Source organism: Zophobas morio, unplaced genomic scaffold, assembly GCF_036711695.1.
Source record: "Zophobas morio isolate AGI-343-1 ecotype UQ-CSIRO unplaced genomic scaffold, CSIRO_AGI_Zmor_V1 ptg000008l, whole genome shotgun sequence".
Lineage (NCBI taxonomy): Eukaryota > Metazoa > Arthropoda > Insecta > Coleoptera > Tenebrionidae > Zophobas > Zophobas morio.
The window spans coordinates 11,890,165-11,908,337 of record NW_026972113.1 but is presented as its reverse complement, the minus strand read 5'-3'; the positions used below and the strand labels follow the sequence as shown (position 1 = coordinate 11,908,337).

Genomic DNA, 18,173 nt, shown 5'->3' with positions numbered 1-18,173 from the left:
TTACTTCTTTTTTCGATTATTTTCGGACGTTTGTGTACATACGAACCGTGTTTATTTGATTTTTGCTTATTTTTGTGCCAGCTGGTCTGTTTCCTCCGTTTATCCTTTTTTGCCCCATAAAACCGGCGTTTTTCACCTCGTTTCGTGCGATTTCGGCGTCCTTGTTTTAGAATTACAAGAAAAAGTTTAGTTGTTACGTTTGGGCTAGGCAACCAACGATACACGACAGCGTTGTGAGGTGTATTGTGGGTGACCTATGCTTCTGTTGTATGTCAGTCGGATTCGACGTAAAATTTTAATATAGGCAACACACTATACACAAAGATTCGTGTATTACTGGTTGCGTGATCATACAATTATTTATTATATTAAATTTCAGTTAATTTAGTAAATCAGGTATTTATATAACTCGACCTGAGCTAAAAACAAATAAACAAACTCGTAAAAAACGCCACAAAAAAGCATGCACTGAAAGTAGGTAGTTTTCACTTTCCATAACAAACACCTCATCGCGAATTTCGTCACTCTCATACGTAATCGAAAATGGTCGTTTTCGAAAAAAATTTAAAATTCATAGCGTCGCATCAAGTCGGCTCGGCACAGTATTCAGCCACAGCCGACTTTCTCTAGCCAGCGATTCGCTTTTTATTTATACCTTACCTACCTTTCCTTTTTATTCATTTGTTCGGCGTAAACTTCCGAATGTTATCACTCGAACCGGTTATCAGTTGCGCAATGATGGTATGATGGTTTTTCGAGAAATGGTAACGTTGGATAATGGGTTTGTTGTGGAATTTGAAGACGTCGATATCCGGTGTTAACAAATTGAAATCGTTACCTAACCGTTAAATGAATTCTGCCCGCTCATACGAACTAATTATTATTTACATAAAAACCATGTAATTTGTTTGCTTTTTCGTTTTCTTCTCGTTACGTAAACCGGGCATTCCGAAATGGGCAAATGGGACAAAAGTCGCGTCTTAGTCAAACATTGTGAAACCCCTCGACCCATCTCGAGCCCATTTTGTCATTTTCTAATACATAATACGGACAATTATTTCCAATTGCTCTTACGTAATTGGAGTCTACACTTGAATGTCTCGAGGTGCTGAACGAAATCAACGAAATAGACGGCTAGAAAGTAGGTGGACTAATTAATTAAGGGAAATCATTTCCTCCTGATTGTTTATTTCCTGAAAACTGTGCATCTGGAGTCACATCCGATTCTACTTGCTTACAAATCGAGACTTTCTCGCCGCCAAGGTCGCTTCCTTGTGTGTACAGGTTCGCATTTAAAAAAATTCGTTGCAAAATTCGCGAATTAGTATTCTTGCCACATTCGGAAGTGAAAAACTATCTCAACAGGTGTCAAACGCATATTATATAAAAAATTTCTCTCGCATAATGGAGCGGTAGAAAACGGTTTTACACATTTTTGTTTAAGTGAATTATTTAATAAGCGACGTTGCGTAAATTCGGTGCGGCGGTGCGACGAAGCCGAAAAGCGGAGATCCGGCTCGAAGGACCATTGTCCAAAATTATGGCTTTAATGGAAGTTTTTGTTTACTAAGTGGATTATTTCATAATCATAATAGTAGAGTTAGAGGATAATTTTAACACACGAAGAACCCCAAAAGTGGAATCCGGCTCGAAGGACCATTGTTGGAAAATTATAAGTTGTTATAAGTGGACTTGGCTATGGTAATTCAGAACTTGATTTTAATAATAAGTGATTTAGAGATTTGTTGCTCTTTTTGGAATTTTTCACAAATTTAAAAATGACAGGAATTTGAAAAACAATTTTTGGCGGTCGTTGGTGTATATTTTTTTACGAATTTAAAAATATCTACGGGGTCTCTGATGCTCTAATTCTGAGATAAGTATATAAAAAAATCTCAGAAGATTTGGAAATTTTGCTGTTTTGAGGATTTGGGGATTTTTCAATTTTAAAATATCGAAAGATTAAAAAAAATTGAAAAGTTCAAAAACTGACTGTTGAAAAAATTGAGAAATTGAAAAGTTGAAAAATCGGATAACTGAAAAATCGAAACATCGAAAAATTGGAAAATCGAAAAATAAAAAAAAATTGGAAAATCGAAAATTTAAAATTTCGGAAAATTGAAAAATTTAAACATAGAAGAAATCGAAAAACCTAAAATTTTTAAAACTGATAAGTTAAAATAGCGCAAAGTATGAAACAGTCTAAAAATTGAAAAGTATAAAGTTTAAAAAACGAAACATCCAAAAAGTAAAAATTCGAGAAATCGAAAACTCCAGGACTCAAGTATCGAAAAATTGAAAAATAGGAAAACCTGAAAAATCTAGAAATTGAAGAACTGAAAGACAGAAACTTTGGGCAAGTCGAGAAATGGGAAAATCAAAAATTAGATTAATTGAGAAATCGGAAAACTGAAAGTTCAAAAACGTCAAAATTTTCAAAATTAAAAATTATTGAAGAACTGAAAAATCAAAAAATTTCAAATTTCGATCATCGAAAAATGAAAGTATCGTAAAATTGAAAATGGAGAAACATCAAGAAATAAAAAAAATAAAAATTCGAAAATCTAAAATTTAAAAATCCAAAAACTGAAAAATCGAGAAATCGAGGAATGGAAAAGTCGAGAAGTCGAAAAATCCAGAATTTTAAAAAATTTAAAAATCGGAATATAAAACGGTATAAAAATTGAAAAATCTAAATTTTAAAAGACGAAGAACTGAAAATCCAAAAAGTAAGAAGAGAAATCGAAAACTCCAGAACCCAAATATCGATACATTGAAAAATAGGAGAAAAATTGAACAGTCGAAAAACTGAAAAATCACAAAATTGAACGAGATATCCAAAAATTGGGACATTAAAAAATTGAAAAATTCAGGAATCGAAATAAGTAAAAAAGCAAAGTCGAAAAATCACACATTTACAAAATCGAAAAATTGAAAAATCGAAAACCTGAAAAATCGAAAAATTGAGGAACTGAAGTACCGAAAGATCGAAAAAATTGAGAAATTAAAAAGTTGAAAAATCGAGAAATCTAAAAATCGAAAAACCGTAAAATTTTAAAAATCGAGAAACCAAGATGACAAAATTGAAAAATCTAAAAATTGTAAAATCGAGATATCCACACCTGAAAAAATCCAAAAAGTAAAAAGTCGAGATTCCGAATTCTCCAAGACTGAAATATCGAAAAATTGAAAAATAGGAAAACCTGAAAAATCGAAAAATTGAAGAACTGAAACATCGAAACTTTGGGAAGTCGAGAAATGGGAAAATCAAAAATTAGATTAATTGAGAGATCGGAAAATTGAAAATTCAGAAACGTCAAAATTTGAAAATTTTGAAAATACTGAGAAACTGAAAAATCGAAAAATCTAAAATTTAAAACATCGAAAAATTAAAATATCGTAAAATAGAAAAATGGAGAAATCTAAACACAAAGAAATAAAAAAAATAAAGGTTCGAAAATCTAAAATTTAAAAATCGAAAAACCGAAAAATCAACAAATCGAGAAATCGAAACTTGAAAATGAAAAAAATTCGAAAATTAAAAAATCAAAAACCTGAAAAATCGAAAAATTGAAGAAATGAAGAACTCAAAGATCGAAACTTTGGGAAGTCGAGAAATGGGACAAAAAGATTTAAAATTTAAAATATCGAAAAGTAGAAACTGAAAAATCAAAATCCTCAAAACCCGAAAAATTGAAGAATCGAAAAACTTAAAATTCGAGAATTCCAAAAATTGATAAATCGAGAAAAAAAAATAGGAACGTTAAAAATTGAAGGATCGATAAATTTAAAATCGAGAAATCGAAAATTTTGAAGTGTTCAGGAATTGGAGAATCGGAAAATTGAAAAATTCCAACACTGAAATATCGAAAAAATAAATAAAAACTTTGAAAAATCCCGTTCCGAAAAGCCGAAAGCTCGAAAATTGAGAAATTGAAAAATTGTTGTACATCTACAATTTTGATTTTTTTCCCAAAAATCTTAATGTCCTGATCTGACCTGACTTGACTTGACCTATCCGTTGTCGCACACAAACAAATTTTAAACATTTCTATGAATAAATAAAAACCAAAAAATTCACAGATAATTTGGTACAAATCTTTGTTAATACCCTTAACAAGTATAAACAATGTGCCACTAATTTTAACGTGTAACTTTTAACATTTTCAAAATTTTAAAATCAGTAGTTAGTTAAAAATCTACGTGCAATTGAGCTGATACACAACTAAAACAACAGAAGCGACACGGGCTAGATGCAAAACAATTTTCAGAATCACCAATCACCCCATTGCTACCAACCTGAATGGCCTTATTATAGTTAAGAGAAAAATTTTCCGAAAATTGTATCCGGAACGGCTTGATCGCACTCAAAAGAAACATCAGGTATATCTTTTTATTGCTGTCATTCCAATCATACCGCTCGATCGCCATCAACGTATCATTGATTTCAACAACCTGAAAAAACACCATCAGCTTAAATAGCTAGAAACACAGTCAATCAATACGCTATCTTCAGTGTTTTGTCCCAATGGAAACAAAAAAATCACCATGACAACGGGACAAATGCAGATGCTCACGAGACGAAATTTTTGCTGACGGACATAATCCTGAAACTGAAAAAACTGTAAAAAGAAGCACTTACAAAGAATCGAGTACCAGGAGAGAGTAGATCGCTGAACTGGTAATCAAGGCTGGAACGATAATCTGATAAGCCAGTGATATGGGTTCTATTTGCTTCAACATTCGTGGGGTGCCTACGCTCAGCTGAAGATACTTCTTGAAACAAAACAACAAGCGTCGTTTGATTCTTAACTGATCATTCTCACATCTCTCGTTGATGTTCCTGAGGAGTTGCAAAAAATTTATATGTATCTAGTTGCGAAAAAATTAAAATTTTGAGTGGGGGTTACCTTTCGTGGTGCTCATCGCGACTATAAATATTTTGTTTGTCTGGCCAGGTATTGATCTTTGTTCAAAATGACCAGGAACTAATAATAATGCACGTAATTAGGTTTATGGTCCTTCGAGCCGGATCGCCGTTAATAATCCATCAATTTTATTTTATAAAATCGAGAAATATTTCCCAATATACAACCGGTTTGGAAATTGGAAAAAACAACAAATGCATCGTCGACCCGATTTCGCATTGCACAAATTGCGAGTCATCAACTTCCCAAAATATTACAAAAATCGATAAAATAATGTCGAAACCGTGTCGTCGCTTCTTGGAGTCGTAATGTTTCCATGTCATGATTAACGACCTCAAATTACCTTACGTAAGTAGCTATTAAGTTAGGCTTCATCTGTAAAATAACCGGTGAGTGTTCTTGCCTACGCAAGCGAGAATGTTTGAACAAGTGCGTTGTTATTAATTAGGAGAGAAAAAACAATGAGACGGAGAATTAATTCGTTTGTTCATTCATGAGATTCATTAGAGGAAGTGGATTCGGAATTATTACCGTTAATGAACTTACGAGGGAAATTGTGAAATTGGTGTTCACATATTTCGGGTTCTGGTAAAGAGAGTTGCGTAAAAGTGTTCTTGGAAGGTGTTACAGGCTTGAAACAGAGGCGGCTTTGCTTGGCCTGGTTGTGGATGTTGGCATTTCCGTGTGGCTGAAGGCTGGTTTCGGTTCAGCGATTATCAATAATTATCACTTCTATCAATTATCACCGATGTACGCACAAAACTTTCAATTTCAAAGTTTTCGTCGAGTTCAAGATCAACAACTAGAGTTTCAAATGAGTGCGAGGATTGAAAAATTGGGTTTCGTATTTCCGTCTGTCTGTCGTCTTTCGCTCTATAGTTTTATATTAAACATATGCTTGTGGATGTAGCTTATTAATCGGAAAAAAATAAAGTTAATTGATAATTTTTTTAACCTTATAAAAAATCTACATTTAAATAACAATCAACTTTTTTTATTGTCTAAAAAAGTGAATCCTAGAAATTTTTGCGATTTTGTGATTTATTCATTTCTTCTTTTTCTCCATTCTTCAGTTTTTAGACTTCAATTTGTTTATTTTCCGATTTTGGATTTTTCATTTTCCAATTTTCGATTTTTTGATTTCCAACTTTTCGAATTTAAATTTTTTGATTTTCGATTTTTTCATTTTCCGGAAAATTTTTCTAATTTTTGAACTTTTCTAATTTTAAATTTTTCCATTTTTTGATTTCTCGGTTTTCGGTGTTTTAGTTTATCGATTTTCCAATTTTTCGAATATTTCATTCATGGAAGTTAAGATTTTTCGAGTTTTTAATTTCTTCTAGTTTACGATTTTCGATTTTTGATTATTAGAGTTTTCGATTTTTCAATTTTTCTATTCTTCAGTGTTTAGTTTTTGAACTTCTTTATTTTTCGATATTTCAATTTCCTGAATTTTCGATTTTTAGATGTTCAAATTTTTAGTTTTCCATTATTCAATTTTTCGATTTCTCGATTTTTCAATTGTTCGATTTTTGATTTTTCGAATTTTCGATTTTTTAATTTCTCCATTCTTCAATTTTCCATTTTTCAATTTTTCATTTCTTCAATTTTCGAAGTCTCCTTTTTTTCCTCTTTCCCCATTTTTTCATTTTTCTAATTCGATTTTGGTTTTTTCATTTTACCATTTTCGATTTTATGATTTCGAACTTTTCGATTTTCAATTTTTCGATTTTCCGGAAAATGTTTCTAAATTTTGGATTTTTCTAATTTTAGATTTTTCCATTTTTCGATTTTTCGGTTTTCGGTGTTCCGATTTTTCGATTTTCCAATTTTTCGAATATTTGTTTCATAAAATTTTCGATTTTTCGAATTTAAAATTTTTCTAGTTTACGATTTTGGATTTTTGATTTTTCGATTTTCCGATTTTTCGAATATTTGTTTCATAAAATTTTCGATTTTTCGAATTTTAAATTTTTCTAGTTTACGATTTTGGATTTTTGATTTTTCGATTTTCCGATTTTTCAACTTTGTCATTCTTCAGGTTTTAGATTTTAATTTTTTTATTTTTCAATATTCACATTTAAAATTTTTCCATTCTTCACTTTTTCAATTCTTAATTTGTTCGTTTTTCGAATTTGCAGTTTTCCTTTTTTTCTATTCTCCAGTTTTTGGGTTTATTCAATTTTTTTACGTTTCGATTTTTCGATTTTCAAATTTTCACACTTTCGTTCATTATTTCTTTCCTGCCTACTTCTCCGTTCCTTCATTTGTCTGTTCCTTCATTACTGTCCTCCTTTTTCCACTTATTCGTTTTCCGTCATTCCCGCTTCACACTTCTACTTTATATCTTCGTTGCCCTCTCTGTCTTCTTTTTTCCGTTTCTCAGTTCCTGCAATTAATCTTTTCTTCTTTGTCTTGTTTCTCTGTTTTCCACTTTGTCACTTTTCTCCATTCCTACTTTTTTCACACTTTCCCTCTGGCTGTCGTTGCTCATTCCTTCTCATTTCCTGCGTTCCTATGTCTTATTTTTCGTTTTTACCTGTTTCTATTTCTACATTTTTTGTTTTCCAGTTTTTCATTTTTTCGTTTCCTCTTTCCCGTTAGCATTCTCTCTCTTTCTCTCATTTCTTCTTCCCTCTTTCCCTCTTCCTGTTTTTCCCTCATTTTGCTCGTTATCCCCCCTTTTTCCTCTCCGTCAGTCTCTCTTTTCTCTCTGTTACTCTCCCTGATTCCCGCTTTCATACTTTCCCTTTTCCCCTCTTTCTGCTTTCTATCTTTTCCTTTTTTTCCTTTTCTCTCGTTCTTCTTTTCACTCTCTCTAATTCTATCCCTCTCTACTTGGCTTTCTGTCTTTCCCTGTCACTCTCACTGCTTCTCGCCTTCCTCTCGCTCTCTGTTTGCCACTCTCCCTTGTTTCCACTGGTTTGTTCTATGTGTTTTCTCTTTTCTTCTTACCCTCTTTCCCCTTTTTTTTGTAATTTTGAATTTCTTTCCATTTTTCAACTTTCTGTTTTTTCATTTTTCGAATCTTCATTTTTTCTTTTTCTCCATTCTTCAGTTTTTAGACTTCTACTTGTTTATTTTCCGATTTTGGATTTTTCATTTTCCAATTTTTGATTTTTTGATTTCCACCTTTTCGAATTTAAATTTTTCGATTTTTGATTTTTCCATTTTCCGGAAAATTTTTCTAATTTTTGAACTTTTCTAATTTTAAATTTTTTCATTTTTTGATTTCTCGGTTTTCGGTGTTTTAGTTTTTCGATTTTCCAATTTTTCGAATATTTCATTCATGGAAGTTAAGATTTTTCGAGTTTTTAATTCTTCTAGTTTACGATTTTCGATTTTTGATTATTAGAGTTTTCGATTTTTCAATTTTTCTATTCTTCAGTGTTTAGTTTTTGAACTTCTTTATTTTTCGATATTTCAATTTCCTGAATTTTCGATTTTTAGATGTTCAAATTTTTAGTTTTCCATTATTCAATTTTTCGATTTCTCGATTTTTCAATTGTTCGATTTTTGATTTTTCGAATTTTCGATTTTTTAATTTCTCCATTCTTCAATTTTCCATTTTTCAATTTTTCATTTCTTCAATTTTCGAAGTCTCCTTTTTTTCCTCTTTCCCCATTTTTTCATTTTTCTAATTCGATTTTGGTTTTTTCATTTTACCATTTTCGATTTTATGATTTCGAACTTTTCGATTTTCAATTTTTCGATTTTCCGGAAAATGTTTCTAAATTTTGGATTTTTCTAATTTTAGATTTTTCCATTTTTCGATTTTTCGGTTTTCGGTGTTCCGATTTTTCGATTTTCCAATTTTTCGAATATTTGTTTCATAAAATTTTCGATTTTTCGAATTTAAAATTTTTCTAGTTTACGATTTTGGATTTTTGATTTTTCGATTTTCCGATTTTTCGAATATTTGTTTCATAAAATTTTCGATTTTTCGAATTTTAAATTTTTCTAGTTTACGATTTTGGATTTTTGATTTTTCGATTTTCCGATTTTTCGAATATTTGTTTCATAAAATTTTCGATTTTTAGAATTTTAAATTTTTCTAGTTTACGATTTTGGATTTTTGATTTTTCGAATTTCCGATTTTTGAACTTTGTCATTCTTCAGGTTTTAGATTTTAATTTTTTTATTTTTCAATATTCACATTTTCAATTTTTCCATTCTTCACTTTTTCAATTCTTAAATTGTTCGTTTTTCGAATCTGCAGTTTTCCTTTATTTCTATTCTCCAGTTTTTGGGTTTATTCAATTTTTGACGTTTCGATTTTTCAATTTTCAAATTCTCACACTTTCTTTCATTATTTCTTTGCTGCCTACTTCTCCGTTCCTTCATTTGTCTGTTCCTTCATTACTCTCTGTATGTTTGTCCCCCTTTTTCCACTTATTCGTTTTCCGTCATTCCCGCTTCACACTTCTCCTTTATATTTTCGTTGCCCTCTGTGTCTTCATTTTTACGTTTCTCAGTTCCTGCAATTAACCTTTTCTTCTTTGTTTTGTTTCTCTGTTTTCTACTTTGTCATTTTTCTCCATTCCCACTTTTTTCACACTTTCCCTCTGCCTGTCGTTGCTCATTCCTTCTCATTTCCTCCTTTCCTATGTCTTATTGTTCGTTTTTACATGTTTTTATTTCTACATTTTTTCGTTTTCTAGTTTTTCATTTTTTCGTTTCCTCTTTCCCTTTGGCATTCTCTCTCTTTCTCTCATTTCTTCTTCCCTCTTTCCCTCTTCCTGTCTTTCCTTCATTTTGCTCATTATACCCCCTTTTTTCCTCTCCCTTAGTCTCTGTTTTCTCTCTGCTACTCTCCCTCATTCCCTCTTTCATACTTTCTCTTTTCCCCTCTTTCTGCTTTCTAACTTTTCCTTTTTTTCCTTTTCTCTTTTTCTTCTTTTCACTCTCTCTAATTCTGTCGCTCTCTAATTGACTTTCTGTCTTTCCCTCTCATTGCTTCTTGTCTTCCTCTCTTTCTCTGTTTGCCACTCTCCCTTGTTTCCACTGGTTTGTTCTATGTGTTTTTCTCTTTTCTTCTTACCCTCTTTCCCCCTTTTTTTCGTTTCTCACTTTCTTCCATTCCAACTTTTTTCACACTTTCCCTTACTTCCTACTCCCTCTGTCTCTCTTTGCTTTTTCCTCCTCTTTCCCCCCTTCCCTATGTCCTGTTTTTCATTTTTACCGTTTTCTGTTTCTACGTTTTTTCGTTTCCCAGTTTTTCGTTTTTCCGTTTCTTCATTATTTGGTTTCTCTGTTTTCCTTTTTCTGTGTCTGTCTCTTCGTCTCTCAGTTTTCTTCTCCTTCGCTTTCCCGTTGGCACTCTCTCTCATTCTCTCATTTCTTTTTTTTTTCAATTTCCGTCTTTCCCTTTTTTTGCTCGTTATCTCCCACTTTATCCTTTCCCCCAGTCTCTTTCTGCCGCCACTCTCCCTCATTCCTTCTTCATACTTTCCCTTCCCCCCCCCCCTTCTTGTTTCTGTCTTTTCCTCTTTCCCTCTTTCCCTCTCTCCTTCTTCCAGTCTTTCACTTCACTCCATATCATTCTATCCCTCTCTACTTGATTTTCTCTCCTTTCCACTCTGTGTCATTTTCTATTTTGCTCTTTCCGTCTTTCCCTCTCATTGCTTCTTGTTTACCCTTCTCTCTCTTTGCCACTTTCCCTCATTTCCAATGACCTTTTTATGCCATTTCCTCGTCTCCTCTTACTCTTTTCCCCCTTTCCCACTTTGTGGTTTTTCCCTCTTTTCATCCTCTTTTATTTACTCTTCTCCACTTTCCCAGTTTTTTATTTCGTTTCTATTTTTCGCATTTTCTCACTTTCCCTTCCTTCTTCCGCTTTTTATTTTTTACCTGTTTTGTCTTTCTCTCCCTCCTTCTCTAAATATCTCCTCTCCCTCTCTTTGCCAAGTTCCGTCATTTCTTATTTCCATTTTGTCCCGTTTAAGTCTTTCTCCTTTTTATTTCTTTCATTCTTGCAATCCTCCTTTTTCCACTGATACGTTTTCCGTCATTCCCGCTTGCCACTTACGAGCTTTCCAACTTTCTCTCTACCTCTTACTATCTCTCCTTTCTCTGTCTTTGCCACTCTCCCGCATTTTCACTGACTCTTTTTCCCTCTTTATCTTTTTCCTTCTCCCTTATTTCTTCGTTGCCCTCTATGTCTTCATTTTTCGGTTTCTCAGTTCCTGTATTTCACTTTTTCTTCTTTGTTTTGTTTCTCTGTTTTCCATTTTGTCACTTTTCTCCATTCCCACTTTCTTCATACTTTCCCCTCTACCTCTCTTTGCTTTGTCCTTCTCATTTTCTCCTTTCCTATGTCTTATTTTTCGTTTTTTTCTGTTTCTATTTCTACATGTTTTCGTTTCCTCTTTCTCTTATTTCTTCTTTCCCTCTTTTCCTTTTTCCATCTTTTCCTCTTTTTGCTCGTTATCTCCTCTTTTTCCTCTCCCCCAGTCTCTCTTTTCTCTCTGTCACTCTTCCTCACTTCCTCTTTCATACTTTCCATTTTCCCCTCTTTCTGCTTTCTGTCTTATCCTTTTTCTTCCTTACTCTCGTTCTTTCTTTTCGTTTTTCTTTTCACTCTCTCTAATTCTATCCCTCTCTACTTGACTTTCCGTCTTTCCCTCTCATTGCTTCTTGTCTTCCTCTCTCTCTCTCTCTGTGTGTGTTTTCCACTTACCCTTGTTTCCACTAGCTTTTTCTATGTGTTTTCCTCTTTTCTCCTTATCCTCTTTCCCCCTTTTTTCGTTTCTCACTTTCTTCCATTCTAACTTTTTTCACACATTCTTTTACTTTTTATTCCCTCTGTCTGTCTTTGCTGTTTTTCATTTTTACCGTTTTCTGTTTCTACGTTTTTTCGTTTCCCAGTTTTTCGTGTTTCCGTTTCTTCATTATTTGGTTTCTCTGTTTCTCTTTTTCTGTGTCTGTCTCTTCGTCTCTCAGTTTTCTTCTCCTTCGCTTTCTCTTTGGCACTCTCTCTCATTCTCTCATTTCTATTTTTGTATATTTCCGTCTTTCCCTCTTTTGCTCGTTATCTCCCACTTTATCCTTTCCTCCAGTCTCTTTCTGCCGCCACTCTCCCTCATTCCTTCTTCATACTTTCCCTTTCCCCCTCCTTCTTGTTTCTGTCTTTTCTTCTTTCCCGCTTTCCCTCTCTCCTTCTTCCAGTCTTTCACTTCACTCCATATCATTCTATCCCTCTCTACTTGATTTTCTCTCCTTTCCACTCTGTGTCATTTTCTATTTTGCTCTTTTCGTCTTTCCCTCTCATTGCTTCTTGTTTACCCTTCTCTCTCTCTCTTTGCCACTTTCCGTCATTTCCAATGACCTTTTTATGCCATTTTCTCGTCTCCTCTTACTCTTTTCCCCTTTTCCCACTTTGTGGTTTTTCCCTCTTTTCATCCTCTTTTATTTACTCTTCTCCTCTTTTCCAGTTTCTGTGTGTGTTTCTCCGATACTTTTTTATTTCGTTTCTATTTTTCGCACTTTCTCACTTTCCCTTCCTTCTTCCGCTCTTTATTTTTTACCTGTTTTGTCTTTCTCTCCATCCTTCTCTAAATATCTCCTCTCTCTCTCTCTTTGCCAAATTCCGTCATTTCTTATTTCCATTTTGTCCCGTTTTAGTCTTTCTCCTTTTTTTCCTTATTTCTTTCATTCTTTCGTTCCTCCCTACATCTCCATTCTTTTATTTATCTGTTTCTTCATTACTTCTTTTCTCTCTTACCCCTCACAGTGTCTGTTTGTGTATGTCCTCCTTTTTCCACTTATACGTTTTCCGTCATTCCCGCTTCTCACTTCTCACTTACGACCTTTCCAACTTTCCCTCTACCTCTTACTATCTCTCCTTCCTTTTTCTTTCTTATCCTTTTTCCCTCTTTATTTTTTTCCTTCTCCCTTATTTCTTCGTTGCCCTCTATGTCTTCATTTTTCGGTTTTTCAGTTCCTGTATTTCACTTTTTCTTCTTTGTTTTGTTTCTCTGTTTTCCAGTTTGTCACTTTTCTCCATTCCCACTTTTTTCATACTTTCCCCTCTACCTCTCTTTGCTTTGTCCTTCTCATTTTCTCCTTTCCTATGTCTTATTTTTCGTTTTTTCCTGTTTCTATTTCTACATGTTTTCGTTTCCTCTTTCTCTCATTTCTTCTTTCCCTCTTATCCTTTTCTCATCTTTCCTCTTTTTGCTCGTTATCTCCCCTTTTTCCTCTCCCCCAGTCTCTCTTTTCTCTCTGTCACTCTTCCTCACTCCCTCTTTCATACCTTCCATTTTCCCCCCTTTCTGCTTTCTGTCTTATCCTTTTTCTTCCTTCCTCTCTTTCTTTCTTTTCGTTTTTCTTTTCAGTCTCTCTAATTCTATCCCTCTCTACTTGACTTTCCGTCTTTCCCTCGCATTGCTTCTTGTCTTCCTCTCTCTCTCTCTGTTTTCCACTTTCCCTTGTTTCCACTGGCTTTTTCGATGTTTTCCTCTTTTCTCCTTAGCCTCTTTCCCCCTTTTTTTCGTTTTTCACTTTCTTCCATTCTAACTTTTTTCACACTTTCCCTTACTTCCTATTCCCTCTGTCTCTCTTTGCTTTTTCCTCCACTTTTCCTTCTTGCCTATGTCCTGTTTTTCATTTTAACCGTTTTTTGTTTCTACGTTTTTTTGTTTCCCAGTTTTTCTTTTGTCAGTTTCTTCATTATTTCCCTGTTTCCCCTTTTCTCTGTCTGTCTCTTTGTCCCTGTCTTTGCCTCCCTTTCGCTTTTCATTTGGCAGTCTTTCTGATTCTTTTATTTCCTTTTTTCTGTTTCCGTCTTTCCCTCTTTTTGCTCGTTATCGCCCCCTTTTGTCTTTTTCTCTTTCCCTCTATCCATCTTCCCATCTTTCATTTCACTCTATGTCATTCTATCCCTCTCTACTTGATTTTCCCTCTTTTCCACTGTGTGTCATTTTCTATTTTTCTCTTTCCGTTTTTCCCTCTCGTTGCTTCTTGTTTTCCCCTCTAAAAATTTTCTTAAAAATTTAATTTCCCGTGTCCCTGACAAGCTAAATTTTTAAGAAAATTTTTATCGTTAATTAAAATCGTGAGTTTAAAGATTGTTTGTGATCACTGAAACATCCTGAACGTGCTCGCTACGCTCGCATTTTAAGGGTTCATACTCTCGAGGTAATTTACCTTGACAGGGAGATCTTGACAATTAATATGATTAAAACCAAGTAGCCTTGCTGACCGTTGATTCGTAAACGTTTTATTGTTTAGGTTTAAATATTTTTTATTATAATAGAATCTGGTCAACTTCGAATATACTTTCTTAAACACTTGTATGACACTAAACTTAAAACACGAACGGGTAAAATGCGAGCGCAGTGAGCACGTTTCGGTTTTATTAAAAAAAAATTCAGTGGTGGCCCTAAGAAGCTAAATTATTAATAAGAGTATTTTTTTATTGTCTAAAACGGGCGATTTTTCAAAAAGGTTTATTATCGCTAAAGTCTTGGAGCCTGACCTGACTTGACCTGACCATGCTCCCTGCGCTCGCGTTTTAATACCAAGTTGTGACAGTTAATAGTTGAAATTTTTAAAACGACCTTAATGCCACTAATTCTCCGTGTATTTAAAAATTAGTTGTGGTGTTTTTAAAAAAAATCTACATGAAATTGAGCTGATACACGACTAAAACAACAGAAGCGGCATTCTGGACCACCTACAAAAAACCTTTTTAGAACCACGAATTTCCCTCATTGCTGCCAACCTGAACGGCCATGTTGTAGTTAAGAGAATAATTTTCGGAAAATTGTATTCGCAAGGGTTTGACCGTACTCAAGAGGAACATCAAATATATCTTCTTGGTGCTTTCGTTCCAGTCGTACCAGTCGATCGTCATCAAAGTTTCATAGACCTCAGTAACCTGAAAAAACACGCTCAGAGTGCGCAAAAAACCACCAAGATCAATACGCTGTCTTCGGTGCTTTGTCCAAGTTGAAACAACGTTACCAACATGAAAACACCACAACTCGAGAGACACACGAAACGAAAATTCTGCTCCCGTGCGTAGTCCTGAAACTAAAAAAACGACTAATATAGAAGTACTCAGAAAGCGTTAGTTACCAGAAGAACGTAGGTGGCTGTACTAACAATGACAACAAGAGTCATAGCTTGATACGCTAAAGACGACGATTCTATCACTTTCAACATTCTTCGAACAGCTTCGCTCAGTTGAATGTAGCTCTTGAAGCAAAACACCAACCGATCTTTGATTCTCACTTGATCGTTTTCGCATCCTTCGTTAATGGTCTTGATGTAGTTCAAAATCATGTACATTTGGAACCTCGTGTTGCAGAAGATGTACAAGAACAGAGAAAATGAAGTCAGGACACAGAAAGGTCGTACGAAGAAGGCCTGGATTCGATGGACTATTTTCAACACGTTTGACCACGTTGGAAAAAGGTCTTCGATTAAAGCAACTTCATACAAAAGGTGTCTGTCCACGTTTTGGGGAACAGTGAAGGCTATTGTGGTAATCGTCACCAAGAACGTATCAATTATCATTACGATAGCAATGATATTCGATTCTTTTTTTATTCTTTTTTCCACTTCTTTACCCGCGCTGTCAAATTTCCACCACTGCACTTCTTTCATGAAACCTTGGAGGTCGTGTAATCCCAAAGGGAGGGCCACCAGGTACATTATCATCTAAAATAGTAACTTTAACGCCAATTTAACTACAGTTGGTAGTTCATTGTACTATCAATGAGAAGACATAGCTGCTGCTGTACTGGGCGAAATAGAGACTTTCAAACTTGTATAAGAAGATGGCGGTTTGAGCTAGAAAAATTAGGGCGTAGTATACGATGATGCAAAGTAGGCATCGTCGGGCCACTGGGGTTTGGAAAAAGTAGGTGCTTGTGATTAAGTAAAATAAGAGAGGGTCGTCCTCTGGAAAAAATGGAAGTTATTGTGGACAAAATTTAGAGACTGAGTTACCTGTGGTACGTTCCTTCGTGTTCATAGCGGAGATAATGATTTTGTTTGGTGGCTACTAGTTTTCTCGTTTCATTGATTGCCGATTTTATTGTAGTCGGGTTATTGAAGACGTTTGTTTTTTTGAGCTTGAATTATTTAGAGAGATAAATTATATTTATTCTAATTAAGGTCATAAGGTCAATATCAGTAGTTAATTTGGTCTTGTAATTCAGGAAAAATGTTCCTTTATTGTTTTTATGCGGAAAATTTTTGGAATCTATGCTAGTTGCAAATTTTTAAGAAGTTAGCACTTTTTTGTTTTTTTTTTGGACAATTTTGGAAATTATTTATCTTTTACCAGGTTATTTAAAAAGCTAATGCAAATATGGTTTCAAAAATAAAATTATTGGCAAAATCAAATCTTATAATTTTTTGAAAAATCTGGATTTAGCTTCGACCAATTTCTTGAGATCAAAATTTTTCGTTTTTCCTTTTTTTTGACTTTACAATTTTTTGATGTCACAATTTTTCGTTTTGTCATTTTTTACTTTTCAAATTTTCCATTTATCTGTGTTTCGGTTTCATAATTTTTCGTTTCAAGTTTTCAATTTCTCGACGTCCAAATCTTTCAATTTTTCCTTTCTTCAATTTTTCGTTTTGCGATTTTTAATTTTTCTAGTTTTGATTTTTATTTTTCTTTTTCCCGATTTTTTAATTTTATTTCTCGATTTTATATTGCAAACTACAAATCCAAGAATTGAAGAAACGAAAAATTGAAAAAATTAAAAAAGTTTTAAAATCCAGTTATTGAAAAATGGACTAACTATTAATCAATCAATCAATCAATCATTGATTTTTCAATTCCTCAATTTTCTAATTTTGCAATTTTTGGATTTTCACTAAGCTATCCGATTTTCCAATTTCTTTAATTTTCAATACTTCGATTTTTCAATTTTTCCTTTCATAAATTTTTCAAGTTCCTGATTTTACAATTGTTCAATGTTTTCCATGATATTGATTCGAAAAGTTTAAAAATCGAGAAATTTGAAAAATCCAAAAACTAAAAAAATCGGAAAAAATTGAAGAATCGAAAAAGTGGATAATGGAAAAATTGCAAATGAAATAATTGAAGAAACGAATTGAAACACTGAAACACTTAAAATCGAGACACTTCAAAATCCAAAAAATTGATGAATCGAAAAATTGGAAAAAAGGAAAAAAGAATCGAATCGAACAATTTTTTTGTATGTCGAATAAATGAAAAAGTTTAAAAATTCAATAACTAAAAAATGGAAAAATTCTAAAATCGTAAAAGTGAAAATTTTTTAAAATTTAATTATAATTCCATATTTAAAATGAAAACTAGAAAAAATATAAATTAAAGGTTGATTAAACGATTTTTCAATTTTTCGGGTTTCCAATTTTTCGTCGTTTCAATTTAGAAACTTTCTTTTCAATTTCTTAATTTTCCAGTTTTTCGATTCTCGTTGTTTCAACTATTCCAGTTTGTCGAATTTTAAAAATTTTCGATTTTTGACTTTTGAGATTTTTGATATTTCGATTCTTTAATTTCTCGACTTTTAGATTTTTAAATTTTTTTATTTTTCGATTTTCTGATGTTTCGATTTTTCAGTTTTTCGACCTCCAAATTTTTCAATATCTCGATTTTTTAATTTTTCGATTTGCACTTTTTCAGTTTCTCATTTGTTGATTTTTCGATTTCTCAATTTTTAATTTTTCGATTTTTTCATCTTATTTATTTTTTCAATCTTCCTTTAGATTTTATAATTTTGCAATTTTTCGATTTTTTCCATTCGTAAAGTTTAAAAATCGAGAAATTTGAAAAATCTAAAAATTAAAAAATCGGAGAAGTGAAAAATTATTAAAATTGAAAGAAAAATCGAAAAAGTAGACAATCGAAAAATTGCAAATCCAAGAACCGAAGAAACGAAAAAATGGAAACATTGAAAACTAAAAATCAAAAAAATCAATCGAAAAATTAGAAAAAAGAAAAATAGATTTGAATCGAAAATTTGGAAAACCCCAAAACTGTAAAATCAAAAATATAGAAACGTCAGAAATGGAAAGTCGAAAAATTGATCAGTGAGATTGAAAAACTGAAAAATGAAATATAAACAAATTGAAAAATTAAAAATCAAAAAAAAAATCGAAAAATTGAAAAATCGTAATATAAAAAAAAACAAAAATTATAAAAATTATTTTACAATTTTTTGATATCACAATTTTTCGTCTTCTCATTTTTTATTTTTTCCATTTTTCAATGTTTAAAAGTTTAAAAACGAGAAATTT

General features: G+C 32.8%; 1 protein-coding gene across 1 annotated transcript; it reads right to left on the bottom strand.

Annotated features, from left to right (window-relative positions):
- Positions 1-14,504: 14,504 nt before the first annotated feature.
- On the bottom strand, positions 14,505-15,669 carry LOC135125354 (uncharacterized). Its single transcript, XM_064050876.1, has 5 exons — positions 15,646-15,669; positions 15,009-15,593; positions 14,856-14,963; positions 14,653-14,808; positions 14,505-14,604 (listed from the first exon to the last, which is right to left on the bottom strand). The coding sequence occupies exons 2-5, from the start codon at positions 15,591-15,593 to the stop codon at positions 14,548-14,550; spliced, it is 906 nt and encodes a 301-aa protein (XP_063906946.1). The 5' UTR covers positions 15,646-15,669; the 3' UTR covers positions 14,505-14,547.
- Positions 15,670-18,173: the final 2,504 nt, after the last annotated feature.